This window comes from Diorhabda carinulata, chromosome 5 (assembly GCF_026250575.1).
Source record: "Diorhabda carinulata isolate Delta chromosome 5, icDioCari1.1, whole genome shotgun sequence".
NCBI classification, from domain to species: domain Eukaryota; kingdom Metazoa; phylum Arthropoda; class Insecta; order Coleoptera; family Chrysomelidae; genus Diorhabda; species Diorhabda carinulata.
In genome coordinates this window covers 17,682,404-17,699,981 of record NC_079464.1, presented here as the reverse complement: position 1 = coordinate 17,699,981, position 17,578 = coordinate 17,682,404, and the positions used below count along the sequence as shown (strand labels likewise).

The window sequence follows — 17,578 nt, the reverse complement described above, 5'->3', positions numbered from 1 at the left end:
TCTAATCAAGCTATTTGGATGATTATTTGGAACGTTTCCGGCATTATGCCAGCAGAAATTATACAGACTACCAGTTAAATCGAAATTGTTATCAATTTGCAATGAGAATCGGAGAGAATATTTCGATTATATTGATACTAAATTCGATTTGTATTTGAAAACAATTATCTATTAATCTATCTATAAATAATAAAGATCCGCATAAAAGAAAAGCAATACGTACAATTATTTATATGTTGATATCCGGAAAGTAGAAATGAAATAAACAAAAACAAAAATTAAAAGAAAAACATTCATTTTATCAAATTCCCGTTTTGTGTTAAAATATCTATATTAGAAACTGTTAGGGAATAATTTGTCCAGATGTGAGTTATGCCAGACAACGTGTTCGACCAATTCGTTATTATAAGTTCGTCCTGAAAATTGAAAAAGGGAGGAAACGCGGTGGACGACCAATATTGCTAAGAACATCCGTGCACGGTCTATTGTTAGTTAAAATGGAAAGTCATTGTATAGAATATGCAGCAATTTTTGTATTCCTATTAAACTTAAAGAATTTCTTCGAAAGCAAAGTGAATAGAATAACTTTTGAATATTTTTCTAACTCAAATATCTCAATAATCACGATGAAGACAGTGGAATTGAAATAAATAAAATCTTGTAGTTCTATTTTGATCATATTAAACACTTCTTTCATTAACATATTCACAAATCCTCAAGAACCTGAAATTAAAGAAAAACATTCTCATAACGAAGTGGAAAATAGGATTTTACTTCGAATCAATTGATAAACGTGTAAATACATGTTGAATAAAAGTCAGCCTTCTTTTCTTTGAATAATTTTTTCAATTCTGGTTATCGTAGTTTTATTTTACTTTCGACATTGTAAGTTTTTAACTTTTAACTGTATTAGATGAGTTTTTGTTTAAATAACCGGAAATATTGACGTTTGTTTATCGTTTCCCGCTTTATTATTCTAAATGATTTGGAAAAGACGTAAGTGAAAATAATCCCAGGAAAACGGTCCTGCCTGTTATATGTATAGAATTCTTCACTTCTTGATAAATGATCTCCGAATTTCCCGTCGGTGTAGCCAACCATGAATAATGAATTGCCACATTTTCTGAACGTATTTTTGAACGTGTCAAGAATAGAATACCTGAGCGTACATTGTACAGAAAAATCATCTGTCGATTGATAAATGTTAGCACTAACCTTGATGTTTGCTTGTAGATCGACTGAATTCCAAATGTTTATGTTTTCACCACGTTTTCTTTTAAACAGGTTCGGTACACACGGACCTTTATTGTTTATTTTTCCGACAATTTGCCATAAGGCCAAAAATAAGAAATGCAGAATTTTCTTCATTGTTCAATATTAAAAAGCTGAATACTTGTGTTTACTTGTATCTGTAAAATTGGTGTGTAATGGTGTGTAATATACCAAATTGTATCAATATTTATGGAATTCAATAAGAAAATTTTACAATTAAAAGCTTCTTGCAAAAAAATGATTATTCTTTTTATAATCGATCCATCAGAAGTGTTAATTAATAAAATGGAAAGTCATGTTAAGCGTCCCCAACTTTCCGAAGTTTTCTCTTTAGTGAGGAAAAACGAATTTTTTCGCACGCTACCACCGCAATTCGACCGCGATTTACGCAGATAAAAATAATTCTTGCGTGTGATTTTTCAACAATTATTACCCAAAAGTAGGTTAATTTCAATCTGGCTTAATGGTGTACTTATCGATCACATTACTATGAGCACGCAAAATTAAATCATTATTCACATTTTGACACGTTTTCTTTGTCCTAAGTGTACAAGAAAGAAGTTTGTTTGTTTACAATCAAGTTATATAAAAAGAAAACCAAATTTGTACTAATAAAATAAAAATTTTACATATATAAAAATCTTAAGTTGGTGTCTATATATATATATATATATGTTATAGGAAAAGTGGATTCTTCGATAAGAGTTGACCCTTCCTAGGTAAAGTCAACTCTTATTGGACTTTTTAGTAAAAGTTGATTAAAAGGGAAAAGTGGTAAATTTTAAACAACATCTACTAGACAGAGTTGACTAGACCTAGGGAAAGTATACTCTTACTGCCTTGAGTTAGTAAAAGTTGACTTATTGCAAGGGGAAAACCGATTTGGCCTTGGTAAAGTCGACCTAACCTAACCTAACCTAACTTATAGATAATAAAATATTACTTTTCCGGTTTATCTTTGCCTTGAGCGGCATGTAAACTATGAATGAAAGAAAAAACAGATTCCAACTCGGTTTTTGGCTGTCCAATTAGCGTAAGATCGTTCAAATTCGGAGAATCACGACACACATTAGGTAGATAACTTTACTACTTTAAACTACTTCGTTTACTGGGCTATTAATGAAGTTTTATAACAAACTGCAACTAATTATTGCAATGTAAACACTTACTGAATCCTTGGTTGCTGTTATTAATAGCAACAAATAGACACGTGAACGGGAAGACAACGGTAAAGACAGTAAACAACTAGAGCTGGAATAAACATAAACAAAACAAAAATATGCGCGCGCAGTTATAAGAGAAGAGCAACATCTCGGAATAAACTTTTACTAAACCACAGTAGGTATACTTAACTCTTCCTAGGTAAAGTTGATTTGTTTATCCAACTTTTACTGAAACTTTTAGTGAGAGTTAACTCTTCCTAGGCAGAGTCAACTGTCTCTAATAATCTACTTTTCCTGTAACACATATACTGATCTGTAGCTATCATAAAAACAACATATTATCTTTAAATTTATGACCTCTGTTAACTTATATACCTGTAAATTTTAATTATATCTTCTTCATACTATTTTTCACAATGATTTTCGTTCATGCGTTTTTTTTTTCGGAATATGTAGCTATACACTATGGGGCTGCTCGTCTTCATTAAAACGGCTCTGTAGCAACCTAACGCCAGCCGTCAAAGAGAAATACCTCTTCGTTAATATTAACTGTGTATATGTCTTAGTTGTTTATTTATATGAATATGAAGCTACGGTAAAATATGGAATCCCCGCGACTGCCATTTGCATCAGCTCGCCTCGAGGGAAACACTTGTCTTGTCGATATGGAAAACCTCTGTCTACCGTTTTGGCGTTGATGCTGAGTTATTGATTTGGGTAACTATATATAGATAAGATATGAGTAGGTAAATTCAATTTTTTCTTAAACAACTGGATATAGCATAGAGTTTAGATGGATAATTATTTTTTTAGACCAAAATATTCATATTCTTTTCAATTCTAAAATGTTTTCTATGGAAAATAATAAGAAATGTTTAAACAATGCATTAAAAAGTTACTGATCTGAAAATTTGAAATAATTTTGGTTTATATTTCAATTTAGACTAGAGATTTATTGGCTTTCACTTCAGTTATTTGAGTACTGATTCAATGTCTTTTCTTTCTTTCTCTGTCTCTCTACATCTGAGGTAATTCGAATTTTTCCGAAAATAAATCTCGCGAGCTCCGGATATTTGTTACAGTCGAATAAAAAAACAATATGTGATTGACCTTTCCAAATCTTTTCCGCTTTGAAATATATGATGATAGTAAATATTATCTACAGATAACAAAAGATGTACATATTCTAATGTAGACTGCATAAAATTATTATTGCACTTTAAATTATGATATTCATATTCAATAAAGTACGTAACAACTTGACATTTGTTATCTATTTTAAACGTCATATCGCTCTTAATCAGAAGAGACGATTGTTATTTTTATGTTGGTAAAGTGTTGAAGCGAATAAACCAGACTTTTATTACCCCATTAAAGGATGTAATGGTATTTTTTATGAAGAAATTTCTGGTGATAAAATAATAGATAAATTTTGTATGATGAAGCTACTGTTAGATTATCTCGACGCGTCAAGTACCTAGATTGCAAATTTTATGACTCGAATATATATCATATACACGTACGTGTATGAACAATTAAATTAAAATTGTGTCACATGCTGTTTTAATATAATATTCTCCATCCACTTTAATCTTTTCACAAAATAGTTTTCTTACATTGGTAATTAAATCTTCAATTTATTCGAAAACTGATGTATTTATTGTTGTGTCTATTATTGGGAGACATCGACATTTTAGTCCATTTTGAAAAAATGATTATTTCGCTTCTTAATATACTTATATTGCGTGGCTATCGATCAATATCGACGTAATATATTAGGTATCTGGTAGAAAATAAAAAATAAATAAATCTTTTTTTCTAAAGTATCTATCAAAGTTAACGTCTATTCAGCTTAGCCCTCTCTCTACGAAATTCTCCTACACTATTCCCTAAGGATATTTATTATATATCGGCCGTAGGTTAACATCCTTCGCCGAATAAATCGTGGTCTTTACTTGTTATTTTTCAATGCAAAGACGTAACATATTTTTCTTCAACTAAGGGTACGTAATTAAAATTTCTTTTTGTCACGTTTTAGAGTCCAAAACGTAAAATATTTTCTACTATTTGCTAAATAATCTCCATTTCACCGGAAAGAGTGACAATATTAAACTAAAGTGTAGCCATAACAGGAAAACAGAGAATTTTAAATTTCATCAAATGCTTTTCTTATTATTTTTATGACAGTACAAATTAGAAAATTTTTATTATCTCAATCTTTACCGTGTAACCTATGCTGCTGTTATTCCCTTTGACCCTTTTTTATTTAGAGGATACTAAACCCCGACTTATCTTTTATTGAAAGCCGCAAATACTGAAAAGGATGTGTTACATGCTGGTGAAACTCTTGAAAATAGTTTATGATGTCATCAAATCGGAGTTTTCCGGTTTTTCGAGAAGCTAAGCTGTTTTATTTTGTTTGTTTCCTTGTGTATGTGGGTTTTTATAATATTCACTCGAAATAATTGCCATATTGTAGCATTTAGTTGAAGGTATTTTTTAAAATTATTTGATTGAACGTCTGTATTTAGTTGAGAATTCTAGAAATGTGTTTTATTGATGTTTGGTAGATTTTCGTTTACTTTTCTACGACCCCTTTTCGTTTTCTATTCATTCAACTCAAAGTTTATTATCTTTGTTTCCACTTGTATAATTTTCTATTTAAATAAGTCTGTACAACGAACAAGACGAAACGAGAGCACACGTATATCTTTATCAACATTCCTATTTTCAATATCTTTTAATTAGAAAATGTGGCGGTTTCGTCGAAAGATCTTCCACTAATTTAATTACTTATGTCTTCAGAGGGTGTCAACTCATTGAAATTGATTAAATTTGCTACAAAGCTTCGGCCCGATTTAACCGCAGCATAGCATTAAGGAACACGGGGATTTGTTTTTAATTTGTTTCACATCGAATTAAATATTTTTACGTAACTTCCGTTATATATGCCATCATTCTCTAATTAACCCACGTCAATGATATTTTTAGTATAATATGAAGTTACATAATGTAAAAATTTGAATCTTCAGTTTTGAAAAGAGTAAAAAGTTTCTAGTTATAAACCCATTCTGTGCTTAAACTTTGCAACTTTTAAATGGATGTCAATTAGTGAATTGTCTTGTTGCAATAAGTTTATGTAGTTTAAAACTTACTAACGATTCTCTTTAGATATAAAGTTGGTTTGTTTTACTTTGTATTATAATAAAATTAGTAGAATACGAAAGTTAATTTCCAGGACAAACCTTTGCAGATGAATTAATTTTTAATAGAGCGCTGTTAGTAGGATAAAACGTTTAACCTTTTCACTTTAGGATATCCCGAGTGTTTCAATTTATTTATAACTACGACAACTATAAATATGGAATATATACTTTTACAAATTTCTCAAAATAAAAGATTCGAATCAACCATTAGAAATAGCTCACTCTTCAATATTATTTTTCCTACGATACGTTTTTTTTCTTCTTTCAACTAATTTGTTTTTTATTTTACCAACGCAATTTAAACAGAAATTGAAATATCCGCAATTTAGACGGTTTAATTTAATCTTTATTTGAGAATAAAAAAAACCCGTAAATATTCATTTCAATATAGCTGAATACTGTTTGAAGAGGCTCGACTGTTAAAACTTACTGGTAGAAATAAATTCAACCAACGCGTAACAGCAATACTTATACGAGTGGTTTTCGAGTTATTAAATCTTTTGTTCCCGGTTTGAATGATACTTAAAGAAAAGGAGATAATTATTCAACATCCCGTTGAGTTTAAAACTCTAGCGACTTCGGCAAATCCAAATTAATCCGATTCCGTTACATAAAACATAGCACTTCAGCAACGTCGACGACGAAAAAAAATTAGATGAACGAGTAGATGCTGTAAGAGTTTGCACACGAAAAAAATGTTTGAAATGAGTAAAATCGCATTGAATGATAACCAAACTTTCTTGTCAAGAGATACCTTCGAGGAAGTTGAAGGCAAAAATACGTAAAGTAAATAAACAAATTATACTGAATTAAAATTCATATTATTACTATTTATTGAATGTACAAATATCTATATTATAATCACGTGCTGGTCAGATATTCTTTATTCTTAATTAGTTTTGATTTTGGAAACCACACCTGAATAGAATCGCGTGCAATAAATTGGGCGTTCCTCCATTAGATGAGAAAATATAAACGCATACGTCATATTTAAAAATAAATGTCAGTGGAATCGTATCAAGTTGTTAAATAGAATAATCATTCCTTTTTGTGGAGGTAACGTTTCTGGATCCGTTGGTCATATTAATACCGATTACACACTGCTTAATACACCAACTCTTACACACAATTAAACGGTCTGTTTTTACTCAAAGTTATTTAGGTAATTACAAAACAAACATCGATTAATAACTTATTCCGTTCCATACCACAACTATAATCTATTATTAAATCGAACAGAACGTTCTAGATATTATTTATACAGACGAAGCTTTTGACAGTGTTGTAATAAAGTAGTGTCTCACAATATCAGTAGTGTACGTGTTTATATAACTCGAATATATATATATATATATATATATATATATATATATATATATATATATATAGATTTGGATAAATTTAGGATAACGATATATTGGAATAATACGAGTCAAAATATTTATTTCAAATTACTTTTAGACTACATTAAAAGGAATATCTGCTAAAAGAAAACAAAACCTCATTTTGGAGCAAATCCAGTACAGACGTTTCACTTCCCAACTCTTAAATATTTTACGATGTAACATTTTTACAGGAAAATGAAAGCTTATGAACTTTTTTACGTCCTTATTTTCCCACGGCTTATTTACACTTTATGTTCTCATTTACACCAGACGGGACTTGGGAATAATATCAACGGGATAATGTAATCCGCTAATAAAAAGATAATTTACAAATAACCTGTCATTATTTTAGGTTTGAATTTGAGTCAATTTTTTTATCGGGTCTTTATGTATTTAAGCTTAAAAAAAATAAAAAAATAACCTTTTTTTCTTCTCGTGGTCGTTACCTATATATTACATTGTACTAGATACGGAATTGAAAACACTCCAACAACGGAGGCGTAAGCGGTTGGTTCTTAGAGTTTATGTGTATGTTGAGACATTCTACGCTAGGAGTAATGTAAACATTGGATTAAATTTCTAAGATACACCATGTTTAGTGTCTGCGTATTTGAATAGGAACATCAAATAATTTCTGTATGGCAAAATCAGTCCTTTACCGGTAACCTACTTAAGTGAATTGTATAAACTTCTATCTGTTATTGACTTATTGGCAGATGCGCTAAAAAACACGACTTTCGAGAATTTTTTCAAAACATTATTATAAAACAAACACAAGATTCCAATCAATTAGTACAATTTTATGGATAATTTATATGTATTACAATTATAATTTCGATTTATTTATCTAAATCTTAAGAGAGAAAAACGTATTCGGAAAAAATTGACACGGGATTAGGGCGTTTTTTATATATTTCGCTTTTGCGTTTGTGAAATAATCCATATTCCTAATTAATTTACTAAATACCTTTACTGGTAGCAATTAACAACTTAGTTTCAGCGTAAACAATGTGTCGTGCGGTATTACTTATCTGTCGGCCTTAAAATATTTAGAGGTTCTCGCCTTTCTGACATATTACTTCCTATCACGGACGTAAGCGAATTTCGAAATATCTTTTTCAGACAAATTTCGTGCTAAAATCCATAACGGATGACTTGATTTTGTCCGGTTGTCGGTGAATAGAGACATAAATTTAAGAGCCCGGATAGAAAATGAGTCGGTAGAGAGCTATAACTATTGCAAAAACACGCGACTTGTCGAGAAACACACACTCCAATAGTGGTAGTTTCTTTGTTAGAGATATGTTGAATCGAATCGATTTTGTTACGAAGCGACGCAAACATGTTTTGTTCTTAACATGTCAATTAAAACGTTTTAAAGTGTACAGTAATTTTTAACACTAAAAATAAGGAAAAGACAATTATTTAATCTAGGAAAATATTTGAAAAGTTTAATAAAAATAAACTATACATTTATTGATTTTAATCATGCGAAACAATTCTTTTTATTAAATAAAAAATTTTGGTACATAAGTTTCATCTGTAGATATAATTTTTGAATTCGTCTACGCATTATTATTTGAGTAAATGATCATAATGTAAAAAACTTTCTGTACGTAGATGTAATTTTTGAATAAAAAATGTTTCATTCCAAATTTGACGCATTTGAATTAAAATTAATCGCCTCCCTTACATGTTTTATCACATTTTTTTCTCCCAACAACATTTTTTGTATTTCCATTAAACTTTTTCCTTTAGTTTCCGGTACAAAAAGAGAAATATATATCAATGAGATCAGCGAAAAAACGGCAAACGACCAGATACTGAAAGCGGTACCTAAATAAACGCTGATAAAAGGAAAAATTAAAGTAACTAAAAAATTTACAAGAGTCATACAAAACACGGTTATGGTACTTAAGAGCGGTTTAAAAGAAGGTGGAAATATTTCACCGCTAAGAGTCCATGGCAATGGACCAGCACCTATTTTATAAAATAAGATGTAAATCAAAATACTAGTGAAAGGTATCCAAAAGAAAAAATCTAAATTAAAATTACGTTCCAGAAGAAAAAAATAAAATCCTAGTATTGCAAGTGGAACGAATAAACCTAAATAGGATATAATCAATAAACGCTTTCTGCCCCATCTGTCGACAAACGTAGTACTAAAATATGTACCTATCAGTTGTACTACACTTATGATAATTATAAAAATATCGCTGGATACTGTAGAATTTTTAGATAAATCGAGAATAGTTTGTTGATAAGCTACTATCGCCGGATTACCTACTAAAGATTGTAACGACACCAATCCCAAAGAAATTAGAAGACACTTTTTCAAAATAGTCGATTTGAAAATAGTTTTTAACGATTGTTCTTTGGACGATTCTTCACATATTGTAACAATTTCCAACAATTCCTTTTCTAAACTATCACGTCTTCCCCATTTTCGCAAAGTTGCTTTCGCTTTATCAGGTCTGCCGCGCATTACATAATCATACGGACTTTGTGGTACGAAATAACTAAAAGTAGTTAGAAATACGAAATAAATAATAATAGTCATGAAAGCTATGGTTCTAATGGTCACAAACGGTCCTACTATCAATACTAAAGTTTGTCCCGCAGTTAAAAGAACCGAATTTAACATACTGGTTCTACCTCTAACACGCGTCGGTGATATTTCTCCTACGAATGATGGAATCACCGAAAAAACGGAACCGGTGCCGATACCCAATAAAAATCTTGCAACGTAAAAATGTTTAACATCAAACGCGAATATCAAAATTAAACTCGAAACTAATTGCGACAACGAAAAGATAATTAACGTGATCTTTTTTCCAAATGATTTACTGACTATACCAGTAAATAGTGGACCTATCAAAGAGCCCAGAGCGTGCAATGAAGTTATCCAAGATATTTCCTCCAAAGTCGCCTGTCTTCCTAGTGGATTATTATCCGGATCTGTTACACTTCTCAGTTTCGGCGTACAAGGAGAAGACCACGAATAACCAATTCCAGCAATCAGTGCCATTAGATTAACTAGAAATAAATTTCATGGATTAGATTAAAGCATATTATTTTTTCTATCGTTATTACTTTATTTTTAAATTATGAAGAATCAATTTGTCAAATGTTATATCAAAATTGATTCAAAGAGTATTTACCTGATATTGATGACAAAAACACTTTGAGGTCATTGCTAACCATGTTTAACAAAGAGATTGCCAAATTACGTTTCAGACAATACTTTTGTGTATAAATAGCGAATAATAATATCATTTTGAGGTAAAAATAATAAAGAAATTAAATATTTAGTTAATTTATAACATTGAGAAGACTAAACATGGAATTAATTCATTTCGAGTTTTTAGATATACGAAATATTTTTAAGATAAACTATGTCATACATTTATCATAAATTATTATTATATTATATTCAGGTGAATATTTGATTGTGTAGATAGAAAACATTTGAAACAAAAAAAACTCAAAGCTTTTTTTAAATAAAAATTTGAAAACTTACAAAAATGTGTATATATAGTTGATAATAAAAAATGAGACAATAAAAGTGTGAAGGAAGCGACTTTCCACACGGGATCCGATTAATATTAAACACGTCGGCTCTATTTTTTCCCTTTCTCAGCGATTTCTAACATCCAACATCCAATATTCTGATTGATGACTAGCGTGGTTCTTGTTTAATAAAATACGCCATCCCCAAGAATTATACATTGAATACTGAAAATATGTCAAGAATCATCTTTATCTTTTCCATTCCCCTAACCTTTAAGCCCAACTTGTCGCTTATCGAATTTCTGGTTCGTTGTGAATTTTAAAGTCTTATTGAGGATTTCAATACCAACGGCGTCGATGGAACCCTTTCAAAAATTATATTTTTAACTTCTTTAAACTTTGAACAAATTGTATTTAAGTCACTACATCTTTAGATTAAACAAAAACCGACTTGAATAATTTTATTAAATAACCAATTATAAACTATACAGATATGTTATTTTTAACTGTACGATATTTTGACTATACAATCGTTAAATGAAAATTTTCAAAGCAAATCTCTGTCTGTTTTTCTTCTAAGAAAAAATATTGATTATTCAAATTCCCGTAAGCAAGCAAAGTTGTGATAATTAGAAATAAGCTATTTCGAGACATTTGTTGAGTCGAGATTCCAGTTGTAATAACAATGTCTCCTACCCATTAAAATATAAATTAGTAATCCTACGATTTCAAAGTTCTATCGTCTTCCTAAGATAATAAATCGGAGAAGTATATGGAACTTAATCGTACAGGCTTTCAGTAAAAAATTCAATTCGATTTGAATGTTGCTTCTCAATCTCGAACTAGTTACATAGGTAATATCAAAGATTCACAATTAAGACACATTGATTGTGCTAAGTCTTTATAAACTGATAATTAGTCACTTTTTATAAACAACAATATTTAATGCGACAAAACAATCAAGGTAAACATCTGATAATTTACGTACGGTATTTAATATTTTCATGTCTATACTTACAGACATAATCCTAGTATTATAAATATAATTGTGAGATTTCATTTACTTTACGTAATACATTCAAAATGATCAAGCTGCTTTCCAAATACAAGAAAAGTCTCAATTATCTTAAAACTGTCTTTTATTATAAAATTCAAATGAAATTACATATAATTCAATGAAAAGATTTCCTAAAATAATTCATCTTCCATCTTCCACGTTAAAGTATTGTGAAGCGATATGTATTTCTTGTTCTTGTCTTTGGATTCAAACAATCAAACCGGTGTTGACGTTGGTTGGGTACGTTTTGATAAATTTGTGATGAAAATTATACATCGAGTACAAAATAGATTTTCATATGAAAACAAAACATTACCATTTCCCTGATCCTTGTAGATGTAGGGAAATCGGTTCTCGTGTGAATCGAACTGAGCACACTACTCAACAGTTCTCATCTCTATTAGTATAATCCAGCATGCTAAGTGGGAAAACTTAATTGTTCACGAGGAGCACCACGGAATGTCAAATACCTCATGAATAAAATTAAAGGAACAATATTGCTAGATATCCGTGAGAATATTCAACAAACTTTGGCTAAAGATAAGCGGAAGATAAAAATTGTGGTCAATTAGAAACTAAGAGGAACGGTGGGATTATGCTGATACAAGATATTGCCTAGAATTAATTAATAATCTTTTGTCAAGTTTCACAAGAAAATTAATACGGAAAAAACGGTATTTTATAATTTTTTCTTTCAATTAAATTATATGCTCTACAAAAGATAGGAATCTCTTTTTTGTTAAAGGGTATGTAAAAACCACTACATTTCATTATATTGCCGATGCTTGCCAATTATTATTTATATTCCTTTCATCTAAAATCAATTTTGAGAGATACCGCAAATGTTCAAGTCATTAAATTTGAGAAAATGTACCAAATACCTTTCATCGAACGTGAATACCAAAATCTTTTATCACAATGTTTATTGAGGTAATTAAATGAATTGCGAGGCTCAAAGTTTGAGCTTAGTAGTAGACAATTTCGATTGCTTTGAAAAACAAATAGAGAATTCAATTTTATTATATTAAAATGGAATGTCACTCGACGATCACAACGTCATTAATTAGGGCGAGGAGACCATATCCCTTCTAATAACGGATATCATTAGAGGAACAATAGAAACAATAGAATCTCATTGTCTTCTAATCTAAACTTACAAGGATTAACTAGTAATTGAGGTTTAGTGCCTCGATAACTCACTGTTATCTCTCTGATGGGCATTACGTTACGATCAACATGAGAGACGATTCGATGTGCTACCACCGTACCCATTTCAATGGATTCCTACGATTTATTATTTATGATTTTAGTGTGATCCGAAATATGGGGCCAGATCGATTATAACAGATCAATTTGTGGTATATACTTTCAATTAATAAATACGAGGATGAGTATATAATTAATAGCAACATAAAAAACAATTATATGTGTCTAATTATTGACCGAGGACAGAAAATATCACTTTATAATAATAACAGGAGAAAGTTAGAATATTATATCTAGATTACAGGTGTTGTGATTATTCTACATAGAAGGTGTAAACGATTAAAATTAGCGGTATTTATTGTATTTTGGAATCTTCTGTTGGTTGTAATGCGATAGATTCTTCTTACCAACAATCGGTGTATCCCTATCAATTTTCCAGTATATTTTTGGATAATTAGAGCGTCAAAAAACGTTTCCAATAAGAAGTTTTCGTAAATCACCTGTCTTGTCATTTGTCATTCATTCCTTCTCCGATAAATGATAAATATGATACAAATCATCTCTTATTTACAGTCATTGTTATTAAAATACCTCACCATTTTTCACGAGTTAGAATATATACAAAAAATGTAATACTTCCAGCAATGATAACTATTAAAACTGTTAAAGTTGCACAATGCTGTACAGAATGTCCGACAATTAGTCGTCTTGACGTTTGGGATACGCTTATGGAATCGCCCATATACAAACAATGAAAAGTAGTTACTTATAAATATTTCATATTAAACAGCTTTTTTCTCGGTAACTTCTATCAGCTTCTAATCGTATTTCATTTTTTTCCACTTAAAAAATGTGCTTCTGAGATGATTTTTGACACTTGGAAACATGAAGTTTATGTCATAATACTTTTGTGAATACGCCCGGTAAAAAATAAACGGATTCCTTTCTTATCAACTGAAATTATGACATCTCCACTAATATTATAAATTTTTGTCGAAAATGCGAGTTTTGGTTAACGTACTAGTCTATAAAATCATTGTTGCATAATTGTATGAAATATCCCATTATAATTAGTAACGACAGGTTATTAGATTTTTTTTATAGTGATAAATTGGTACACGAAACGCTTAGTATATTTCGTCCTATAAACTAACACACTTTTTTGCGATTCGTGATTTATTTTCTCGAGTGAAATATTCTATTTTCACCACTAGTTGCACAAAATTCTATTGTGAAAAGTAGTTCGATATCGTAGTGTTTTTACTTATTTATCATTACGATACCACCGCTATAAAATAGGTGACAAATCCAAAATAAACATTTTTATACGTGCTACTCTTCATAATTCTCTGTCAAAAAAGTTGTAGAGTTATTATTGTAGTGTCTTTGAACATCGTGGAAATTTTCGCAGACTTTCGATATCGTCTGCGTCTGCTTCCATTATTCATAGCCCACTAGACGCGAAAAAGAACTCAAAACTCATACTTCATTTGTCAAATGGAAAGTCGGTAGAGATATAACAGGGGCGGCTTATCAAAACAAGAAAAACATCATCATCAATATTTTAAATATGAGAAAAAAAAAGATTTACAAAGACAATTTCCATATTTTCAAAATCGTCAAAATTTCATTCATGAAATGAACTATTAAAAGAATTTGAAATAATATACTTTCTAGGAAATTTTTTCTAAAAAATTAGCAAATTCTTAATGTCATAAAAGAAATAAAAATATTTCGAACGGTGGTCTTATATATAATTTTCAGTGTTGGTTTAAGTTTTTTTTGTTTGTATATTAGAAAAACAAACTGATATCTCGTACATATTTAGAATCCGATGATAAGAACGGCTCTGTGTTAGGAAACGCAGAAAATGAAGCGGCACCTTCGACCAATAATAAGGAACACCTCGAAAAATGGAAAAGGTTTATTGTTATATGACCCGAAACTTAAATTTGAAAAGTTGTTAACTCATAAATTGTGTTGGACTTGCAGAATTTTCCTTAAATTGCTTCTGACGTACAGTAAAAACAAGAAAACTTTGTAATAGGTAGATGGAGAACGGAAAAATATTCAAATTCAGGAAAATCTTTATTGATTTGAAGCTCGACAAGTTTTCGGTTTCCTCAAAAGAAATAATTGATTCTAATAGATAGATATGAGGCTTAATATATTTTTCATTTTCAATAAAATACTTACACTAAGATATTGGAGTTTAAAAAGATAACTTTTCTAAGCTGGAATATTATTGACAAGTTTGGTAGTTTGAAAAATATTTATTCGTATCTATATTTGCTTCGTTTTTTTAACGTATTTCAACACAAATACGTATATTAACTTTGGTTTTATGAACCTTTGTCACCTTAATCTGATCGCTTTTCAAAAGTTAGAACGATCATCCGAAGTGAGTGACGTCCCCTGTCTTATATAAATTTAAATCATATTCGCTACGACACGTTGTATACGATATTTTCTCTCCAGGTGAAATCATTGTTAGATACGAAAGTTAAGCAAAGCTAAAATAAAAAAAGACCGACAGTAGTACGTAGTGAAAAAAAAATTAAAACAGCTTGTGAATAAATAACTTACGTAGAACCAAATTATGTATCAAGAAACTATTGAAATTTGGCATTTAAATATACGAATATATTTAAAATATAATAGACAAAGGTGAGAAATGAAAAAAATTACAACTTTCAAGTTGCTATAAATAATTTTCTCCGTGTACTTAAAATATTTTTTTATTGCGAAAATTACGTTAGCTGGCGCTGTTGGAATAGTTCTTGCAAAATAGATAATCTACATTTCGTATATACATTAGACTTTCATCATTAATATTCATAGTATTAGTGACTACGAGCGGATATTAAATAATGGAATGGTCTCCGTGGAATATACTGTCAGATAGATCATTAGTCCTTATTTTCCAATTCGATCTTTATGAATCCCATCGCTTTTGTCTCGAAGGGCTACGTATCAAGGATCAACACAGCTCAGTATTATCGAGAGTTTGCTATTTCATAGGCTTAGTGTCACTTAAATTGACAGCAAAATAGTCGAAAATTTTATTTATTTGTGAGTCGTGACTACTAAACAATCTAACCGGTACGTTATTCTCAAATAATCTCCGTTATTAATTTTTTCTTATGTAGAAACTAATTAACTATTTAATAGTTAATTATTCAATGTTTCTTCTTATCTCATGATGAGATTGAACTTATTTATTTATCTATTTATTATTAAAAGTAACGAAACTTGTATGAATCATTAAGAAAGATGAGAATTAAAATTTCGGTTTGGGAAAAAATGTTAATTTACTCTATAAATCTATCAAAAAGAGAAATTTCTTCATCTACTTTCGTAGATAGACACATTGATGATATTTCGATTAAATCCGATGGGTCGTATTCACAGTTACGGATATCGAGCAATCCGAAAAGATATATCTGGCAATCAGATACAGCTTGTCTTTACTTGTTACTTTTATTACCTTGTCATAGATGTCACAGTTTGTGAAAATTGCCACAAATAAATCAAACAGTATGTCGTATTTTTATTTTCTTTCGAAGCCGTATATTTATCAAATATATAAAAAGAAAAACGAAATGAGGAAAGTGTCAGAATATAATTTAAGACGTAGAAAACGTTTTTATATTGTGTATTTTGATTTGCGAACAAAGGGATTTTAAAACTGTATGGATCAAACTTTGACGTTACGGTAACGTTAAAAATTTAAAAAGGTATCGCGTCAAAATACAAGTCTACTATTTTGCTTCGTTTGTAGAGGTGCTATAATTTTTAACCGTTTAGTTTGTAGTATGTATACATGTACTTTCGTTATTTTAGCTTCATAATTTCTCCGGGGTATAGTGCTGAAACAATCTGCGACTTGGCCCACCATTTGTCATTTTACAATCCTGCTCGGCTTTTGGGAAACGATACATAAACATGTATATTCAAGCCTTTGCAGGCAACTTTAAAGCTCCCGTTTATTATATAAAAAAAATTGTTTGTGTCAGCTCCGACGCACGACTGGAGTTTACTCCTTAAGTTCGATAGTCTAACCAGACGCAAAAAGAGTTTATTTAACTTAAAAAAGATTGATAATGTATAAAAGGGTAAATTTGTTAATTAATGAAAATAATATACATACATAAATATATATTTATTCAATTTATTCATTTCATACACATTTATTATAACTAATCGATAAATTGACTAATGACTAATTGATAAAAAAAGGTTTTTATAAGCATTTTTTTAAAAATTTAAAATATAATATTATCTTAATAATTAACAAAAATGGTTATAAAAAGATAATTATGTCACTAAATCTTTTAAATACAATAATAAATAGTACATGAAAATTATTTAAATAAGCTAAAAAATAACTTTTCGAAAGCAAATTATATAAAAACATTATTATAATGAAAAAATATTGTCGATTTTTCTGATAATATTATAGAATTATTGACTACAGTTGTTAATCATAATAACGTGGAAGAATTTATAGACATCGACAAAAAAAATAATTTTTGGTTAGGTTAGAAATTTTCTATTTTATGTAGATGCGCTCGATAATTCATATTGGGTTGATTATCTAATTTTATGTGTTGTTTTCAAATATATATTTATATGAACTACATCGATAATTATCAAAATATTTAATAAATACAAATTGCACATGCTCATACATATAATACATGAATTATAACGTACCTTGCAACCACGTGTTTGTTAGATGTTCCGGCAATATCATCTACACCTCTTTCTGCCATAGCT

The 17,578-nt window shown here is 29.8% G+C and overlaps 1 protein-coding gene across 1 annotated transcript; it reads right to left on the bottom strand.

The window, feature by feature from the left end:
• Nucleotides 1-8,450: 8,450 nt before the first annotated feature.
• On the bottom strand, nt 8,451-10,289 carry LOC130893917 (facilitated trehalose transporter Tret1-2 homolog). The gene is made up of 2 exons (XM_057800370.1): nt 10,188-10,289; nt 8,451-10,062 (listed from the first exon to the last, which is right to left on the bottom strand). The coding sequence occupies exons 1-2, from the start codon at nt 10,228-10,230 to the stop codon at nt 8,672-8,674; spliced, it is 1,434 nt and encodes a 477-aa protein (XP_057656353.1). The 5' UTR covers nt 10,231-10,289; the 3' UTR covers nt 8,451-8,671.
• Between the last annotated feature and the right edge of the window lie 7,289 nt (nt 10,290-17,578).